Consider the following 19384-nt stretch of genomic DNA (forward strand, 5'->3'; position numbering starts at 1 on the left):
CGCTCATTTGTAAAGAACGATAGCAGATTTTTCTTCAGAAGTTGAAAATAAACAGGAAGCACTGACTTCCATTGTGCGAGTGTATCTTACTAGGTGACCAAAGTGTGTGCATGGAACATTCCAGATTGTGTGTAAGTGTGTGTGTTATGGACGCTAAGTAAACAAAACAAAAAAAAAACCACCTAAAAGCAGAAGTGCAGTTTGATTGCGACAGAAGCGTCCCAGCAACCATTCAAGTGATGGTTTCAAAACAACTTCCTGTTTCCATGGAAGAACGCCAGTCGGCGTGCGCGTTGGAGTCCAGTTTGGCTTTATTGAAAGATTGTTGATTGTTGTATTTCAGCTCCTACACATCGGTGCTAACATTCCCTTCATCTGACAAATAATCGCAACCTCGCCTCATTTCCTTCTCGCCGTGACAAGAAAAGGGCTCGCAAATAAGGGCTTGGTACATTTACTGAAGTAACTTTTGGGATTGATGTATTCTACCGCGAGCACCGTCACATGACTCTGTTCCAACCAACCCAATGAAGTCATCCAAAAAAACAGCTGTCATCTGTGTTTGCCTAAAAAAGTAGCATATTTCAGCCTATGAGAACTCAACTCGAATTTGCACATTCCTATTTTATATTTTGTGGTTTTGACGCAAAATTACAAACCCAACACGAAGCCCGTAAAATATAAGCATAAACCTAACAAACACAGAAAATGAAGTCAGACTTCGAGCGGCGTAGACGTTCAGAAATCCCAGTTTTCTCACACACACCATACTCATACTGTATATAGTCGAGGCCGGGTTCAGAAGTTTGACTCCGCCTTGGACCACATCGCAGCATTTGGGCTGTCTCCATCCAGCACCTTTGAAAAGACCAACGTAGCAGCTAACACTTTTAAATGCTAATCTTTGATTCTACAAAGATGGTTGCCGAGGTCGGAGCACCAACCCAACGACGACATTGCATTTGTGTGTATGGCTCGTATAAAAATAAAATAAAATAAAGAAGACCAGTTTTTAGGCGAGCGTGCGGTCAGGACGAGTCGGGCCTGCGTAGCCGTTGCAGTTGCCGCGACCGCTCTCCGTGTGCCGTCACTAGCGTGCGGTTTTCCTCTGACAGACGCCGGAACTCGTCCTCTAGGCGGGAAATCTCCGCCGCCACTTTCTGGTCTTCCACCAGCTCGGCCAGCAGCTGACACCTGAAGATGACGACGGAGGGGGGAAATAAATTTGGTGATGTCCTACTAGGATGAAGGCATCTAGCGTGTTTGCTTGGACATGCTAGCACCATCTTGAATCACATGCCATTTAAAGTCAGTAGGATTTTTGCATTATAAAAACCAAAAGTTTGAAAGAAATAATCATGGCAATTGGCTTAGTCGGGCTTGTCACAGTGCAGACAAAGAACTTGGTGACGGGAAAAACCACGTCATTCGTAAAGTGAAAGCAAACGGTATCGACAAGCCGGACGGGCGAGGCTTGGTTATATACAGTAAACAGGTCTGATTGCTTTGTTCGATGCTAACGTCAGTCTTTGCAATCCACTTTGGAATTCTGACGTGCGCAATGAGACACTCGACAAGTCGGACGAGTAACATTCCCGTCAAAAGCCATGATTCACGCTTACAGGTGGCGAGTGGGCCGACCCGCCTCGACAGGCATGACTCACTCATTGGTATATATAGACAAATACATTGTTTCTCATAGAGGCTAGCCATTGCTCTGATTCAGTCTGTGACTTTGAATCGTGTCTGAGTGAGTCGCACTCTGTGTCGGGTTGCGGCGGACTGTAAATAACGTTTCTATTAAAAGACGAGAGCAGATTGTTTGGCTAATCGGTTGTTTACGTCTGGATGATTGATGCCTGTTACTTTCAACAGGGTCTATTTTGTGCATAGCTTTTTTTTTTTTAACGTAGCACTACATGGCAACATATAGCTGTATAAAAATGATGATGTCAATAAAAATTCTGTTTGGCTGAGGTGCAACTCACTTGCGTTCCTCCAGGGCGGCGATGTCGTGCTTGACTTGGTGGAACTCCCTCGCCATCCTGCAGTGTTCCTTGTACACATGCACGCTCTCCTTCAGAGATACACACGGCGACACTGGCTAAACCAGGAATAAAATGGAAGTTAACACAAAGTACCCTAAAAAAAAGAAATACAAGAAGTGATTGCATAGTAATCTGTGCTCAGTGTCCCAGTTTCCTCAAATGCGCCATCGAGTTTATTTTGTCTTCATGACAACACACCTGAAGTCGTTTTTCGAGATCCGGGAAGGTCTGAGCGTGGTCCTCGGCATCTCGTGTGTCTGTCGATTGAAAAAAAAAATACACATTGGTGTTGGGCACGTGTTGCAAATCTTATATCATGGCACACATAAATTAGTTGAAAGTGAAAATGACAAAAAATCTAATAAACTAGCATGCCTCTGTGGGTTTTACTAGATCTTGGGTGCCCCTAATGGACACGAGACACTAAGCAGGTACTTAGTTGTCTTGGCTTTGTTTTTGGTCTTAAGCTGGTGTACCTAATGAAGTGTCTGGCAGGTGCAGGAGCAGAGAGAGAATCAAACAGGCAGCCAGTGCGTGAAGTCATGCTGAACGCGCGGTGACAATTCCGGGCTGGGTGTGACGCAACCTTCTAAAAGTGTCCACGCCGCCGCGCGGAACAACAAGAACAACATTTGTGCTGCTATGCGGGACGTGACAACATGACAGGCCTGCAGGATGAACCCGGGTCAGGGGTTTGGTTGGAGTGGTGGGGCGGGGGGGGATGTGCTAACACCTGTCACGGCTGTAGCGCGCAATAGTGAATGAGGTGGCGGTGGGCGGGGCCCGCGAGCTCCATTTTTGTGGTCGGAATCCACCGCGTGTTTTCCACACATGCTGGAAACACAGCCGGGCTTTGGAGCGTCTTAAATGTTCAAACGGCACTTGTGTCCAGCGTACCTGAGGTGTGGTCAAGGCTGAAGGAGATCCGAACTTCGGGTGCATCAGGAGACACTCTTCTGGTTGACGTGATCATTTAACCCTGCGTCACAGTTCTTGATGTACAACATCATCATTGTTAGGCTTGATGAAGCAGAAACTTGAAAATTAAGTTTTTAGCTACTCACTGACTAACTAATTGCTGGTTAAGTGTTTTTACTGACTGATCCAGTCATTAATAACGAGCGAGCGTTTGCATTGCATCAGTTAATAAATCATGCAAATGATGCATCGGAAGGTTGGCTGTGTCCATTTGACAGCTGTCAATCAAAGATGACATCACTCCCACGCATTCAAAACAAAACAAAACAAAACAAAGAGCGTACCTGATGCAGCCCCCTCCAAAACAATCACACAAAAAGTCTTAAGGTCAGGCAGGTCCGGTCCACAGAGCTTCCTGAGCTTTCGGGCTGGTTCTGGCCCCCTTCACCTTCCCCCCCGCTACCGCCACCACCTCCTCCTCCTCCTCACGCCGCTCTCTTCGGGGGTCTCGTCTAGACACGCTCCTGTCCGCACACAAACTACACAAAAGCATCAGCAATGTGCCCCCCCACCCCGCTCCCCTACCCTCTATCCTCCACCCAACCCTTCACAATAAAACGTCTCAGATGACATGACTTGACCCTTGGCCCCTCCCACCCCGATGATCATACGGGCCTTTCATAACTAAAATAGCAAAGATGGCAGAAGGAAACATCAAGGCGTGTGTAATATCACACACCAGGCCACTACATTAGGTACACTGGCCAGTAATATCCAATACAATGTTGCATCATTACGCATAGTTGACTACTCCAGGCCTGTAGGTGGCGGTAAGTGCAATTCAAAGGAGGGTTTTTTTTTTTGTTGGCAACACAGCACCACCTGCTGGAGTTGATGGATCACTGCCCCACTAGGCCCCAAATGGACTGTAACAGAAAACTAACACAGTTAACAAAATTTGGGGGAATTCACGTCAAGTCAAGTTTACTTAGATTCTGTATTGCATCATTTGGAATATACAGGGGAAAAATATACAGCATTCCGATGACGTGATTGAGCTCATCGATGTCTGCCTAGCAACAAGGAGACAATAACACGGCCATTTTGAAAACAGAAAAGAATCAGAGCAAACCTGATATTTATTGGAAATGCAAATGGTTAAACAGCCATTTTGAACCTATTTGTGCTCCTTGTGTTTTTCATAACACCGTATACTGTAGCTTTGTCCTATTTTGTAGTTTCTCATAAACAAAAACGTCTTGCCGGACCTAATAAACATCTTATTGTGAGCAATGAGCTTAAAAACCTTTTTCACAACACCAGCGCCTCATCTGAATGGCGCCGAGTGTTAAGTGCCACAAAAAGCTTTTTAACGCGCCGCGTCGGTGGGCCCAAGATAGCCGGCGTGTCGTTCAGGTGAGGTCATCGCGCCGCGCTCAGACGTGCTGAATGCCAAGGTCAGCGGTGTAATCCCTGCCCTCATTCATGACGGATTAGACCCTGACGGGAGGGGGCGAGGCAAGTAAAAAATAAATACAGTCGCTCGGGGTTTTAACGAAGAACCACCGTCCGCCGCGGCGGTGCTGCTTGGGGAGATTACAGGCCGGCTATTACGCTCAATCCCGGAATTAATCTGCACGGCATACATAAAAAAGAAATAATAATAAAAAAAAGTCATTACATGAAGAGATTAAGAAGGGTTCCCAAACATGAACACTAACCTGTGTCAGGGGCATACAGGATATACTTGCACATATTTTTTTTTTACTTTTAGTGTCTTGGTCAATGATGTCATAGATCAGGTGACTTAAATTGTCCAAATACAGCTAGGCTACATTCACAATTTTTTTTTAAATATAATCACCATTGAATGATGGAATCGCAAAAATGGGTATGGATACAAAAATGGACAAAAATATGTTTTGGGTTTGAAGTTTTAAGAGTTAGAGCGCTCCGTGTCAGGTTGCAAGCAGGTGGCCATTTTGTCCATCAAGACCCGCTGAAAGAAACAAGGACATTTTGGAGTCAACAAAACTAGGTGTTTGTGACCAACTTTGAATTTCGTAGAGATGAGCAAAGCTAATTTGTTAAGTTTTTCTCATTGGCATGGATGTCGAGTATGGTGGCGGCCCAAAAAAAGGATTTGGAGCGTGGTCGACTACGAAGGTTACAAAAAGAGGCAAATCCCGAAAACAAACCTCGTATTTTCACGTTCACTCTGTGTCGTCGCCGAGCAGCCTGCCGCTCTCCAGGTCGGTGGACAGGGACGTGCCCGAAGAGGAGGTAGAGCCGCGCCGCTGAAATTGCCGGGACTGCACGCCGTAAAAGAAACAGAAGGCCTGAAGAGACAAGACGGAGCTGTGACTTAGAAGGCTTCCCGCGTTGGCGTGAAGTCCCGCCCCCGCTCACCTCCTCGATGTCGGCGTTACGGCGGGCTTTGTAGATGAACTCGCCGATGGCCACGAAGACGGACAGGACCAGGCCGGCGGCGAGCACGATGAAGATGCCGCCGATGTTCTCCACACCCAAAGCGTTGGCCTCCTTGTTGTCCTCCTCGGGGCAGCCGTTCCCTCGCCACCACTTCTCCTTCATCATGTGCAGCTTGCCCTCCTCCTGCAGCTGAAGGATGGCGATGGTCACCTTGTCTCGGTACGGAGAGCCTGCAAGTTTTATGTAGCCGGGTTGTAACTGGTTTCACAGGCTGATTTTTCCCGGCGTTTCCTCACCGATGGGCGTCCCCACGCCGTATCCCTTGGAGTCGATGAGTCCTCCGATTTGCGTCAGGTTGCAGTTCCTCTGGCTGATGTACTCGATGCTGGTGGACTCCATCAACATGGCGTAGTCGGTGGTGAGGACGCGCGTGATGCCCTCCCGGTTGTTCTTGACCAGCGCCGTGTTCTTCCTGCTGCTCATGAAGGCCCACATCTTCTCGTAGGTGGAGATCTTGGATTTCTGCCGCACATAAACACATGAGCGCATGCACTACTGTGTTTTTGTGCGGGTGTTTTATGACAAAATGAAGCAGCTGCGCTCTAAATCTCATCCGGCTGATTCAATTTGTTCAAGCCGTCAACACGGGCAAGCGGTGTCTTATCCGGCCGCTCGTAATCGCCCGTCGCAATCCGGCGGGTTAAAGCCCGGCTCGACTCACTCCTGCTGGGCCAAAATGCTTCTGGACCGAATCAACGATCAACAAACCTTGAAGAAGGTCATAGTGGAGCCGTCCCTCACGGCACCGTACTCGATCCTGGTCTGCTTGGCCAGGTCGTCGGCAGAGTCGATGGGCGCGTCCATGCGCTCCACGGTGAGGAAGGCGGCCAGGTTGGCCGTGTAGGACGAGATGATGATCAGGGTGAAGAACCACCAGATGCCCCCGACGATCCGTGTGGACAAAGCCTTAGGCATCAGTTCGGAACCTGAAACAACAAGATGACTCACGCTATCCTAAATGCTACTATTTGACTAGCTAGCTACTTTTAACTAGCGCCATTTTTTTTTTACCTTGTCGCATGAGTGCACCGACACCGAACCAGAAGCTGTTGAGCAAGGTGAAATTGTTCTGGATCAGCGTGGAAGACGGGTTGCACGGATGCGGGTTGTACCACTCGTAAGGGGTGAACCTGACCATTGAAGGACAAAACCAATCAAGCAGAGCGGAAAAGAACAAAATGCAATGCCAAGCCATGTGATTACCTGGCGATGACAAAGAGCACGCAGCTGACGCCGGTGCAGGCCAGCAGGACGTACATCCAGATGTCGGGAGACAGCGGGTTGAGGAAGGAGAAGACGCCCGGGTTGGTGCCGTTGGGTTTGCGGTACAGGATGCTGATGCCCAGCGTCATGAAAGGTTTGGAGAAGTCAATCACCTTCTCACGCACGTACGTGATGGTCAGCGGTGCCACCGCCAGGTCGGCCACCTGTGAGATCAAATATGGCTTCTCTAGCGGTCCCAACTTCTTATTGGTGGCGTCAAAAAGTGCAAAGTGCCGATTTGGCCGTGCCCTCACGTGGTCGATGAGCTCCCGCACCATGCCGTTCCACTCGCCCTTGTCGTTCTGGGCTCCGTACTTGCCGTCGGCCACCAGCCGGACCTCGTAGGTGAAGCCCAGAATGTTGGAGAGCTCCTTGAGGAGGTCCAGGCAGTAACCCTCGAAGCGGTCGTTCCCGACCAGGTCCTTGTCGGATTTCTTGTACATCACGTACGGGTTCTCCTGAGAAGACAAACTCGTGACGTTCTGTCTTCTCCTTCTTGTAGTTTCCTCCTCACCAGGATGGTGGTGACAATCAGCGTCCTGTTGGCCAGCGAGTCGGTCACGTTGTTGCTATTGGCAGTTGACTTCTCCACCAGGTTCATTCCTTTTACCGAGCTCCACGTGGCGATCTGGAAAGGGGAGTGAAGTGAAGTCCTTTTTGCAGTGAATACAAATAAGTGTGGAGATGAGCATTTATAATTGCATTGCATTCATGTAATGAATGGGTGTGAGACTCTGAATGAGCGTATGCCAGCAATAATCCACACACACACTTGCACACACACTACACACACATAGGGGATCAGGCATGTGACAGCTGGACCCTAAAATCCCGCCTCAGCTGCTAAAGAGCAAAGTCACTGATGCGATAAACGCTAAGCACGTTAAACAAGCACACTTGACAAGTCAGAAAGTAACACTTGACTGTACGGGAAGAGCATGAGCATATTAGGAAACAAACCTTGATCCATCTTTTGGTGAGGCCATTCACGCCCTCCACGACACCCTGAGTGGACAAGATGTGAGTTAGCATGACAGCGCTAACGTGTTTCAATAGATCACGGGAGCAGAAGGGCCCATTCACTCACCCTTGTGGTGCCGTCTTCTTTCAAGCTGATGATGTCCAAATCAAATTCCCTCCTCAGGCCGTCGCTCTTGTCGAGGACGATGTGGCCTGTCAGGCCGTCCCACTGCGCCTAGGGGATGAGGCACCAAAGTGCTTGACTTCTTTTACACGTGCAGAAATGTCAACAGTCTGTCCACTTGTCGAAGTGCATGAAAATGTCATCTCTGGAGCGCCGTACCTCCTTGAAGAGGTTCATGTACCGAGGTCCAAAGCGCCAAGGCTTATGTCTGTGACACTGCAGAGAGCTGACGGTCATCTGAGTCGCTCGCTGGGACGCCACAGACACCAGGAACACGGCGTCGTACATCAACGCCGCGTCAGTCTGGAATGAACGCGTGGCGAGGGAACACGCTTAAAAATTTTAGATTAATATACCACAACAATCTTAATTGGGGGTATTTTCTTACAGTCATGACGCCGTCCATGAGTCCACCATCTTGCTTGGGCCCCTGCAGCCTCTCCATGGCCCACTTGTCCAAGGTGGAGGCCACCCAGGGGTCGTCGACGTTGAGCAGCCTGAAGCCCGTCATGTTGACCCCGCTGTAACGGTACGGCTCCAAGTCCAACGCAAACAAGTCCTACACCCAGTAGGAAGTAGCATAGTAGTAGTTAGCAAGCTAAACCTGCGTGGATCTGGGCTTCTTCCGTGCTTGCGTACATATAATTCACATCCACGTTGCTACTCACCAAAGTAGTGAAGAAGAAATGGTAGTACTCTGTCATCATTCCCATGGACGAAAGCTGCCGTTTAACAAACACAAAACACGGTGAGAGACCTGCTTGAAGAGCTTTGACAACAAAAAATTTATAAATCCATACAGATGGCATTATTTCGAGACCTGTTTGAGTAGTTCCGAGGCCATGCTGTAGGAGCAATCAAAGAGGATGAAGAACTCTTTGTCCTTCTTGAGCTCTTTGAGCAGCGGCCTGGCGTCCTGGTTGCTGGGCGTCAGCTGGCGGATTTTCATCTTCAGGTTCAGCTTGGCGGGAGCTTTGATCAACTCCTGCATGCGCATCAGACCTACACAACAAACACAAAAGATCATTTTTGGAATTCCACTAGTGTATATTACATGAAGTACCGGTGCTGTCCTGGTAGACAACGGTGAGCTTCTTCCACTTGAAGAAGGTGACCACGTCCAGCACGGCCCTGGCGACTGCTCTGTACTCTGGGTACAGGTTGATGAAGAAGGTGTCCCGGTTGTCCACCGACGGATGTTTCCACCGTGTTTGGATGTGCGGAACCTCCAGAGCGTTGCAGATGGACTGAACCGCGCTCACGGATGAACTGTGAGATGGACCGAATACGGCCACCACGCCAAGGGACAGCTGGTCGCACACTTGACAAAGCAAATGGACAAATTAGCTCTATTCTTTGTTAGTTGGATGATGCTTATTGCCACTAGAGGGCATCCTTTCACAGTACTACTGCACTTAAACATATTTGGGGCGACTAAAACGTGTGAATAAAATAAAAATAATGTGATAATCCAGTGTTGCAAAATGTTGGTGTTACCTCTGCGGGAGGCCTCGAAGCCATCTTTGGGGTTGATGCGTTGGATGTCGTAGGTGAGCGTGACGTTGGGCATCAGTGTCTTATTCCTGTTGATGTTGTTCACAGCGAACTTGAATGCCAACTCGTCCAAACTCACCAGCTCACGCTCGCGTGTCTCCAGGATGCCGCCTGGTGTCACGGTAAATAGCAGCAGAACCAAAAAACAAACTAGTGTGATGTTTTATTAAAAATACACATGATAAATAAATGTGTAACAGAATGTAAAACAATAAAAACAGTTTTGGAAAAAAAAATTGGAACCACTGTAAATATTTATGTAGATTAAAATAGTATTTATCCTTTGTAATCACAACAAAAATACAGACCTAGAAATAATGTATTAATTCTTAACGATAAGTGCGTGATGAACTCACCAATGCGCAAAACCTGAGCCTCAACAAGCCCCGTGTGGAGCAGCAGAACCGGAACCACAAGAACCAAAAGGTCCATCGCGTCCATGGTGACAGCACCGCAGTCAGCATCTGGAACTCTCCCCAGGCTCTTCCTATCCTCCTCCTCCGATGATAATGCAGGTCACCTCTACTACCTCCGCCACCGACATCATGTCAACTTGAAAAGAACCAAAGAAGCAGCGGCACGAATATAGCCCAGTCCCAAATGACCGTCAGCCAAATTCCCGGTCAAACATAATCCTTGTAAAGTCTTGAAAAGTCTTCAAATTGGCGAACAGTCAACACACAACTGCACAAGCGACAGCAACTCATGCGACTCAAACTGAAAGCAAGCCACATCCGCAAAGCTCTTTCAAAATAAGACAAAAGCGGAAGTCTTCCAACATTGTTTCCACTTTACATAAGACTGAAGACAATTAATACATACTGTATATTGGTGTACCACGAGCAATATGGACAGAATGATCAAAGGAAAACCTGAGTGGCTTCTTCCTTGCCACCTTGGTTCTTGGTGATCAATTACGTTATTATAAAATAATGGCATTTCAAATATAATATGTAAGGCAACATTTGTCTACCTACAGTGATATCCTGTGATCACAATTTGTGTGGTTTGTCTCCTGCTGGTGTTTGGGATTAAACAGCAGATGTGCTGGAGTAATCTTCAGGTTACATGCCAGATGTCAGATTTATCGCTTTACTACACACGCGCCTGCAGCAAGAGAAAGGAAGTCATATATGAAGTCATACATCAAATCAATGCGTGATAAAATGAAAAACTCCCTAGAAACATTTGAATATTAATTGGCCTTGCACACAAAAAGTGTAAATGTATAAAGTTTATTGTTGTTGCTGTCATACAAAGGATATTACTCCACGTGTCGTGTAGCAAAAAGTACAAAGACGATCAAAAGGGGATTGTGCCTCACAGTCCCAAAACTTAACTGCTAAGTTAACTGCATCACAATTATTTGTACAAAAAAGGGGCTTCGCTGTCATTTTGTTCTCAAGCGCAAACAAGACGCGAAACAGCGGCGCCCAGTGGACAAGAGGAGACACTGCAGGGATGACTTTCAAGTAAACAAGGACCATTGCTGAGGTTTCAAAAGGGGCTTTGCCTACAAGATGGAGTTGATTGGCTTTAGCAATGGAGACATTCATGTAAATTGGGCCTAAAACACTACTGTCAAGTGTTGCTAAGCTAAGTTGCTAAGATTTTGGTTGGCTCGCTACTTCCTGTTTTGCTTCATGGGCTCACATTTTATGCACAAAGCATTTTATTTTGGCTATGCCGCTATGGTATGACCGGTTTTGCCCGTTCTGCTTTTACTTTGGCATGTCGACTTGTTTTTTGCTCCATTGCCACTGGCTATCAGGTTCCCTTTTATTTTGGTGAATGTCAACTGTCCATTTCCTGTTTTTATTCTTTTTGCCCTTGCTCTGTAGCTTTGATGAATGACATTCCATGACTTGCGTGGTTTACCTGTTTACTCTTGTGATGTTTTCTTCTTCTTGTTTTAGTTGATGACACCAAGCTGCCAAACTAATTTCAACTTTTGAGGCGTGTGAGGGTGCATTAACACTGCAGACTGTGTAGTAAACAATGAGAGCAGAAAGGCAATAAAGTCAACTGTATCTTTTTACAAATATTTCATATCAAAAGTGAACATTTGGGTCTTATAAATATAAACATCCCGACCAATCAGTCCATCAACAGCGGCCGAGAACCACCTGCAGGCAAAAGTGAATGGCACGCAGCCCTTGAGTGCTAACAAAAGAAATCAGAAAAATAGACAGGTTCAAAGGTTTTGTGTGGAAAAATAGACTTTAGGGCCCTAAAAATAAGTCATCTGGTAGTGCTCAAAAGCAACGAGACTTTTGCTGGTAAACTGTGGATGTGGATGTATCCTTCAAAATCAGCGGGATTCTCCAACAAGCCTAGAGCCTATTCTGGAAGCTCTGAATCGAGGTTGCCTTGGATCTCGGCAACCTGGGACATCTTAAACGGAAAACAGATTTGGGTCTATCCTTCAAAAGAAATGAGCTTCTACCTCTAAGCGTATAGTTTGGAAGTTGGAGGTGACAAACAACTTTGATCTCGGAAATTTGGGTCGTCTTGTATTATTGCTGGTAGACTGTGGATTTGGGTTGATCCTTCAAAAGGGATCGACTTCTCGCCAGAGTGTTGTGAATTACAATTTGGGGTCAAACTCAAAACTGGATGGGATTCTTGCACTAAAGTGAAAATAGGGCTCATCAGTAATCCTCACGGAGGGGAAAGGCAGAAATCGCACACTCACATCGTGGGAGGGTGTACCTAAAGAAGTGGCCGGCGCGTCCCGTGTGACGTGATCGGCAGGTGATTGGCGTGGGTTGGCATCAGAAGACGTCGCTGTTGCAGCCGAAGTCGTCCCTGCGCACCCACACGGTGTCGCGCTCGGGCCCCCGCTGCGCCGCGCACGCCTTCAGCACGCCGCGGATCTCCATGGCGTCCATCTTGGCGTCCAGTTCGCTGGTTTGCGCGGGCGCCCCTGTGCCGCGCCGTGACTTACAGTACTCGTCGTCGTCGCTCAAAATGTCAGTTTCCTTCACCTTGGCGCCGTTCTCGTACGGTTGCAAGTCGAACCGCTGCTCTGGCCACAGCTCTGAGGGAGCGGGCCGAGACGGCGCCGAGGGAGCGGCGGGGGGCACCGCGGGCGAGTCCGGGTCCCGCTGGTGGTTGTTGTTGTTGAAGACCGGGTCCGTGTCCAAGACCAGGTCCGTGTCAATGGTGAAACGGTTTCGCAACAACTTCCTGCGAGACATCGAACGGGGCGGCGCTGAAGCTGTACACAGAAGACAGGAAGTTTAGTGACATCTTTTATTTTGGCAGGCATGCAACTTGAAGGGTTGGGGCTCACCTGCTCGGTTGACAGCGGGCCTCTGCGCCCCCTTGAGGGCGCAGAGCCGCTTGCCCCCAAAGGGGACGTACTGCTGACTAAGGGGGAGCGACTCGGTCTTGAGCAGCTGCCTCCGCTGCTTCTCCCTGAGGATGGAGTGCACCGCCTTCAGCAGATCCTTCTTGCTTTCCGCGGAACTGGACACAAAAAGGTAAAACGAGACGTCGGTTCGAGACAGCTGGGAAAACCGACCTCAGTTTACATTTATCTCTTGCAATTGATAAATATGTTTTATCATGTCATCAATATCCGGTTCATGAGAGGAAACAAAAAGAATAATTACTTTTCAAGTTCATTTGAATTCTATGAGTGAAAGTTAAATACATGACCACATAGTAAAATAAATGCAAACCTGCAGCACAACTGGAATGTTCTCTCGGGTCGCCCCTCGGATTCCGACCTGGTGTGAACTATTTCGCACACGGCCGTGCCTTCAGAGTCTAGAAGACAAAGAACACGTGTCACATACAATCCTAAAAAAAATCATCAGTTAATTGCAATTGTTCATGGAATGGGGATGTTGCAGAATAGCGTTGACGTACTTGCGAGAGCGCGGACTTGCAGCGAGTGGGTGGCAATCATGTGGCGGAAGCGGAACGGATCGCGCTCATCGTTTATGGACCCTCGGTGGGCGGAGCCCTGAGGAGGAGGAATTGCAGTGTAGTGCGTTCATTAGGCAACAGGGGGCACAGGGGTTCACGTTATCTTTTATTTGAAATTGAACAAAGCTCCTCACCATTTTCTTCCTGTGCTTGGATGAGTCTTTGTATACAAACACCACAGCGGTTTTGAAGACTAAGATACAGAAATAACCGATGTTTGAAAAATGTCATGTCGGTATAAATGACATGATGATTTTGTCGACACTTACCAAAGGCGGCCAATTCTGGGTCCTTCTTGCTCTTTCCCAAAGACGGCGGAGGGTTGATCCACACCACGCTGGAGTGCATCAGTAGATCCCCCATGGATAGGTCGCTAACCTCCTTCTGCTCGCTGATGAGCTGATCGAACACGGCGCCAAACTCCTCGTGCAGCTTCTGCATCTCGTTGATGTGACTCGCTACCTTGTTCATCGCCTTCATGGCCACTGGAAAAAATAACACAGCACGTCATGTCGTGAGGTCCAAACCTCAAGTGAAGCCTCGACCAAGCAAGTGTGTGACAAATCTCACTGTCCAGGTGGTAGTGCTCATCGCTGTCGGGGTCGGTGAGGGAAAAGAGCTCGCGGAGGAGCAGTGGGTACTTGAGGACCCTCTGGATGGGCTTGATGAGATACGACTCCAGCGTGGACGAGTGCTGCTGCTTGGGGTTCCGCTCCGACAGGAACGCCTTAAAGTCCGGGTCTGTTTTGGCTGGACGACACGCCACGACGTCTTTTTCATGTTGACGTTCAAAAGTGAAGGCTGGAGAAGGCGCGCTCGCTTACCTTTGGCCAACACCTTGGGCACCTTGGTGTGGCTGGCGCAGAAGGCGCTGTAGATCTTGAAGCGGTCGGCGTAGTACAAAAACGAGCCACCCAGGGAGAAGAGCACTTTCTGCGGAAACAAGCAGTGTATCAGTGAAGTCGAAATAAAAGCATAACTCCTATGACGCATCCTTTTTAATCGCCACCTTGAACTGTTCCACTCTCTCCAGTTGGTCCAGATTGGGCACCAGTCGGATTCCGTCCTCCAGCGTCCTCAAAAACTCCACCTGGAAGTCCACCATCTCTCCCAGGTTGCCAAACAAAATGTCCAGCTAGGATGGATAAAAAAAAAAAATAAGAAGAAGAAAAATAGTCTGTCGGTTTGGTGGTGGTTCAGGCGGAGACGATCTTACCTCGTCCTGCGTGAGGAAGCTCTCCTTCTGCAGCGGCGTCAAGTAGCACTCGATGAGACATCGCAGGTCCTGCACGGACGAGGAGGAATAAGCTCAGACGTTGCAACGAGGACACACGGGGGATGAGTCGGCAGAACACACTTTAACGTAAGTCTTCTCCGTGTCCACCAACTCGCTGATGACTTTGCGCAGCTTGTCGGCGTGCGAGAGCTGACGCTGAGCGCAGGACGGCGGCAGGGCCGACACCGGGCTGGGGGAGAGGGACGAGGAGGACGAAGAGGACGAGGAAGACGACATCGGGCGCTCGGGAGCGTCGTGGTGGCTGCGGTGGTTGAAGGACGACGTCTGCTCTGCGTTCTAAGAGAAGAAGCGCAATGTGTATGATGTTTAACATGTATGAAACCATTTACGGCGCTTGAAATGAAAGCGTATGACAAACAAGGTCGAAAAGCAGAGCGTCGACTTTGACCTTTTCTCCAAATTGCACAGCGCTTCAAATGTAGGCTACAACTGCGAGTGACAGCCAGGCTGCGGAGGCGAGAACAGACCCGTCGAAGCGCATTGCACGCCTCGTCGCTCGCTACGTGCCACGCTAATGACAAATCCTATTTTCCGTGGTAGCGTTCAAACCCGTTTGGCAGCACTGCCGCATCTGGATGCACGCGCGCACACAGATAAACATCTTCCATGAATCCAGTGCTGTTCCTCGACTAAAATACAACAAACAGTCAAGCTAATGGACAAGGATACAAAACTGAGTGGAGTAGAGTGGAATCAAGTCGTTAACTGTTGCTCCCCTTGAGCGACATGCTAACACACGCCCGGCTAACATAAAGACATCCTCATCAAAATCAGCACAATTTGTCAGTGCAGCTCACCAGGTGTAAAACATCACAGAGCAACTTGGACGCCCACTTGGAGCTCACCCTGGTCCTCCTTTTGGACCTCCTGAAGACGGACATGCCGGCGCTCGGAGCACGGCTCAACCACCCGTCCAGGTGGGAACCGACAAAACCCCCCCCTCCGACGTCCCAAAAGCTAAGAAAAGCTGCCCGTCCCGCTGCGAGGTGTAGCAAGCAAGTTGAGAACAAGCAGAGGCGTCTCCGTGAGTAGAGAAACAAGAGGAGGAGACAGAAGGGAGGAGGGAGAGGAAGGAAGCACGTTCGCTTACTTGCTTATGTAAGCACCACTGACAGCAACAACAAACCAGATCAAAGAGTGATTGGATCAGCACTAAAGCGTCCCGTTAAAAATCAACGCATGAAAAGAAAAATCCCCGTCTTTTGTCTCTTAACCGGTCACGCTACTTCTCCAGAAGCCTTTGCGCAAGTCCGTCGAGTCTTTTTTGCACAACCCGAGTTGAAAACTACCAAACTGCAATGAAAGCTTCCTTGTTGGAGGTTTGACTTTGTCTTTCATTCCAAAGTCTACACAAACTGCACAGACCACACCTGGTAGTGCACTTCAAACACACACACACACACACACACACACACGGTTACATAATCAGAAAGCCTTAATTCCAATTGAGTGATGCACACGAGTGTGTGAGGGTATCTGTGACAGCTCATTAGCATAACGGGTCGTAGGACCGCTTGTTTGAAAACGCTGCAAATTAAGTCATGTGTGGTGTCAAACAATGACGAGTCTCGACGAACGCGTTACCTTATTCCCGGAGCAGGTTCCACGCATCTTTGAAACAGCCTGCGGCTATGAAGCGAGGGCGTGTGTGTGTATGTGTGTGTGGCAGCAGTACAGCGTGGTGGGAGGAGCTGGGAAGCAAGCGCCAACCTGTCGCCATCACCACGCCCGCCAGCAAAAAGTGGGATCAACATGGATTAGTTAGGCATCACATATGCCAGTTCTTGGCTTGACGTGTACTAAATGAAAATAATCGTTTATTCAGATCAAGTGCTCACTTGACAAGGATTTTTTTTCAAAAGCCATTTTGATCACAATGTAATTGAATTGCTGATTTCTTTATCAATTCAAATCTATTACAAATAGCTAAAAATCTGCATTTTGAAATGTCTTTAAAAATAACTGGTTTTGTTGATTTTGAGTGTGGCATGGTAAAATAAATGTAAAGAAAGAAAGGCATTTTTAGTCGTTCCTTTGGGAATGAGGGCACTTCAAATGGGAGTCATTGTGCTGCAAAATTAATTTATGAGGACTCCCTCTAGCGGACAGACTATGACAATACAAGCAACTGGCATGCTTGCACATTGGGGAGAAAAAATACCATGATTTTTGAGAACGCAGTAAAGATGATAAATTAGCCAGCAATGTCTGTCATTTTGAACAAATCACATTTTTAATTTCAAATCCCTCCAGGTTATAAAAGAAAAAAAAGTGTAGAAATGACAGGCGGACTGACTTTCTCCTCTGAGAACGACGACAATCAGCACTATCATCATCTCTATGATTGCTGTTATCCCAAGTGATTACCCCCCTCCCTCGCACCCCAGCAGCCCCGCCCTTCCTTTCTCCCTCTAGTTATCACATTTGTCGGCGGCTTTTGTCTCAAATAATGAAGCTCGTCTTCGCACCAGACACTCGTTTGTCTGTGCTAAATGACACAATGAAGCAACAACAGTCGGGGGATAATTAAAAACGGTCTCGCCTTTGCCGCCGGGTGAGATGAGGTGAGACAAAAGCAGGGAAGGGAGAGGAAAAATGTGCCATGGAAAAAAGAAGAACCTGCCAGGATTTTGTGTTTGTTGACAGACAGCATCCAAATTCCTAAATCCTTTATGCTAATGAGCAGCTGAAGGGAAGAATTTTCAAATCTAGAAATCTCATTGAAACACAGCGTTTACATAAGGTTAACGCAACCATAGCACAACATTTGTTTCACATCCCCTAAAGTAACAGCTGTCACCATGGTGACAAAGAGAACTGAGGTGGCAAGCGTATCCGGGCAAAAGAGGTCCGCCGCTATTCTGCTAGCGAAAATCATCACAATGCCGACGCGCTGATGAGAGGCGACGGGCTCTTGATTAATAAATCATACGCTTGTCTCACACCTGGCTTGGGGGGGCTTGAAAAGCCTCACTTGACAGCCCACTTTCGAGCGCCTCGTTGTTGCCGCTGCATGGCAAGCTAACATAATCTGCTTGAAAGGAGCTATAAAGATCATTCCTACCTTGTGCGCATAGATCTTCTCTTCAGGAGGATCTCCAGGACTCTGCGGCACCCCCTCGTCCAAACTGTCATCCACGGTCAGACCCGACACGTCGTCCAGGATGTCCTCTGTGGATGCACGCATAAAAATGTTCACATCAGTGTGCTTGTGGTATTAATAAATATATTTCCTCCTTTCGTCCAATTGGATACATCTTTGCCATTATGAGTAAATAACCTTCCAGCTGGCGTGTTTACTTCTGTCTGTCCTGACATGTGACAGCATCTCATGAATATGTATTAGCTTGCGGTATGTTAATTATTAAAAACAAAACAAAAAAAAGACAAAAAATCATTGCCCTTGCACATGAATGAAGAGGACAGGTATTAAATTAGCAGTAGCTACCACGTCGCTTTCAAGAGACCATCTGGAAGGCACATTCACAAGGTCAGAAAAGTTCAACTTGTCAAGATGCATTTTCAAAGCCTTTTGAGGGACTTCCTGACCTTGGCTCTGTGAGAAGATGTCAGTGGTGGTGCCAGCGGCGGCGGGGTCGGCATCGCAGCGTCTGGGAGGCGGCGGCGAGTACAGGGTGGTGGGGTCCAGGTGAGGAAGGGCGCCCAGGCTCAGCGTCAGGGTCTGGCATGCAAACCCCGCTCGCATATCGTCCATCTGAAGGGCGGCGGCCGGCTTGCCGTTCAACAGCAGGATCTCGTCACCGGCTCGTACACCTTCAGGGAAGACAGAGTCGACATTAATTCCTCCGCAAAATGAAACTCATGGACTTAAAACGTCATTGAAACCTTGACCATTGAAAAGAAATCATAAATCGATACCATACCTTGAAACCCTACTTCTAAATCTTGACCCTAGATGAAAACCCTGAACTTGGCTAAAATCCCTACTTTCAGTCAGCCCAGACGAAACACAAACATATCCTCTCGCCACCCGCTCACCGCGGCCAATTAAGACAAGACAGCTCACCTTTGTGCACGGAACAAACACAAACACACACATCGGCTTTCTATATGTACACAAATGACACATTTAGCCTCAAGTCGTGACCTACTTGTCCGCAATGGGAAATGTCAGCTGTATAGTGGAGTCTTTATCGGACTGAAAGAAATAAAGCCCCCGGGCCCCACTGTGCGGCCGCTTTGTGTGTGCGCGTGTGCGAGTCTGTGACTACATTAGGAGAGACGGGGTTGGCGGAAAGCCCGCAGAGTTGGCCTGGTTTTCTTGCGTGATCTCTTTCAGTCTCCACACATTCTCCTCAGTGGATCAATGGAACATGCTGGCTGACCCACTAACATTGTGCGCGTGTGTGTGTGTGTGTGTGTGTGTGTGTGTGTGTGTGTGTGTGTGTGACTCAGCAAGCTGTGAAGCTTAGCATCGTGCTAGGCTAGCTGTCACTGTACCTTTGGCAGAGGCGAGTCCGCCAGCTTTGACGTCAGTGATGTGAAGCCGCTGGGTGCCTTCCTCATCCAGAACAGACACTGAGAAACCTGAAGACAGGGGAAAAAAATAAACTTGAGATTCTAATTTGGAACTCTAATGTCAAAACCAAATTCCGTTGTTTGAGGCGAAGTTGACCTACCGTAGCCCATCGTGCACGACTCGGCTCGGTCGAATTGGATCAGCCGGGTGATTTTGGTGCAGATCTCGATCTCCTGGTACAGCTTGAAAAAAAA

General features: G+C 48.2%; 3 protein-coding genes across 18 annotated transcripts in view; all 3 read right to left on the reverse strand.

Annotated features, from left to right (window-relative positions):
* Positions 1-138: 138 nt before the first annotated feature.
* map3k7cl (map3k7 C-terminal like) lies at positions 139-3433 on the reverse strand. Of its 3 annotated transcripts, XM_085936185.1 has the most exons (6): positions 3311-3433; positions 2946-3040; positions 2247-2305; positions 1989-2104; positions 1007-1194; positions 139-858 (listed from the first exon to the last, which is right to left on the reverse strand). In XM_085936185.1, the coding sequence occupies exons 2-5, from the start codon at positions 3019-3021 to the stop codon at positions 1029-1031; spliced, it is 417 nt and encodes a 138-aa protein (XP_085792311.1). In that variant the 5' UTR covers positions 3022-3040; positions 3311-3433; the 3' UTR covers positions 139-858; positions 1007-1028. The 3 variants fall into 3 exon arrangements, with proteins under 3 accessions (XP_085792311.1, XP_085792310.1, XP_085792312.1); XM_085936184.1 differs by having other exon boundaries at positions 139-1194; XM_085936186.1 differs by having other exon boundaries at positions 139-1194; positions 2946-3027; positions 3311-3429.
* A 31-nt stretch (positions 3434-3464) lies between these two features.
* Positions 3465-10597, reverse strand: grik1a (glutamate receptor, ionotropic, kainate 1a). Of its 5 annotated transcripts, XM_085936171.1 has the most exons (19): positions 10395-10597; positions 9774-9969; positions 9361-9528; positions 8927-9184; positions 8684-8865; positions 8532-8585; positions 8252-8422; positions 8023-8166; positions 7807-7914; positions 7680-7724; positions 7234-7347; positions 6974-7177; positions 6660-6883; positions 6468-6586; positions 6165-6382; positions 5693-5918; positions 5376-5626; positions 5165-5305; positions 3594-4965 (listed from the first exon to the last, which is right to left on the reverse strand). In XM_085936171.1, the coding sequence occupies exons 2-18, from the start codon at positions 9856-9858 to the stop codon at positions 5180-5182; spliced, it is 2697 nt and encodes an 898-aa protein (XP_085792297.1). In that variant the 5' UTR covers positions 9859-9969; positions 10395-10597; the 3' UTR covers positions 3594-4965; positions 5165-5179. The 5 variants fall into 5 exon arrangements, with proteins under 5 accessions (XP_085792300.1, XP_085792297.1, XP_085792301.1 ...); XM_085936174.1 differs by lacking the exon at positions 3594-4965 and adding an exon at positions 3465-3505 and having other exon boundaries at positions 9774-10597; XM_085936175.1 differs by having other exon boundaries at positions 6974-7258; positions 7330-7347; positions 9774-10597.
* Positions 10598-10628: 31 nt separating this feature from the next.
* Positions 10629-19384, reverse strand: part of LOC147043078 (rho guanine nucleotide exchange factor TIAM1-like) — a 28793-nt gene continuing 20037 nt past the window's right edge. For all 10 annotated transcript variants that reach the window (XM_085936161.1, XM_085936160.1, XM_085936159.1 and 7 more), the window contains 15 exons: positions 19291-19372; positions 19112-19198; positions 18200-18424; positions 17715-17821; positions 14711-14926; positions 14570-14638; positions 14363-14488; positions 14178-14286; positions 13924-14103; positions 13623-13838; positions 13488-13546; positions 13294-13390; positions 13104-13191; positions 12713-12888; positions 10629-12637 (listed from right to left, as the gene is read on the reverse strand). In XM_085936161.1, the coding sequence (XP_085792287.1) occupies positions 12192-12637; positions 12713-12888; positions 13104-13191; positions 13294-13390; positions 13488-13546; positions 13623-13838; positions 13924-14103; positions 14178-14286; positions 14363-14488; positions 14570-14638; positions 14711-14926; positions 17715-17821; positions 18200-18424; positions 19112-19198; positions 19291-19372 (2283 nt within the window). In that variant the 3' untranslated portion in view covers positions 10629-12191. The remainder of the gene's footprint in view (positions 12638-12712; positions 12889-13103; positions 13192-13293; positions 13391-13487; positions 13547-13622; positions 13839-13923; positions 14104-14177; positions 14287-14362; positions 14489-14569; positions 14639-14710; positions 14927-17714; positions 17822-18199; positions 18425-19111; positions 19199-19290; positions 19373-19384) is intronic.

This window comes from Syngnathus leptorhynchus, chromosome 17 (assembly GCF_054491065.1).
Source record: "Syngnathus leptorhynchus isolate UIUO chromosome 17, UIUO_Slep, whole genome shotgun sequence".
In the NCBI taxonomy this organism is placed as follows: domain Eukaryota; kingdom Metazoa; phylum Chordata; class Actinopteri; order Syngnathiformes; family Syngnathidae; genus Syngnathus; species Syngnathus leptorhynchus.

Bases quoted from the DNA above. Each gene is read 5' to 3' on its own strand.
- map3k7cl (XM_085936185.1), bottom strand. From the start codon at position 3,021: ATGATCACGTCAACCAGAAGAGTGTCTCCTGATGCACCCGAAGTTCGG. The intron at 2,105-2,246 runs GTGTGTTGTCAT...TTCCTGGTTTAG, and splicing joins ATCTCGAAAAACGACTTCAG to CCAGTGTCGCCGTGTGTATC. The intron at 1,195-1,988 runs GTGAGTTGCACC...CGTCATCTTCAG, and splicing joins GCCGCCCTGGAGGAACGCAA to GTGTCAGCTGCTGGCCGAGC.
- grik1a (XM_085936174.1), bottom strand. From the start codon at position 9,858: ATGGACGCGATGGACCTTTTGGTTCTTGTGGTTCCGGTTCTGCTGCTC. The intron at 8,423-8,531 runs GTGAGTAGCAAC...TACTGGGTGTAG, and splicing joins ATTTCTTCTTCACTACTTTG to GACTTGTTTGCGTTGGACTT. The intron at 8,167-8,251 runs GTAAGAAAATAC...CGTTCATTCCAG, and splicing joins TCATGGACGGCGTCATGACT to ACTGACGCGGCGTTGATGTA.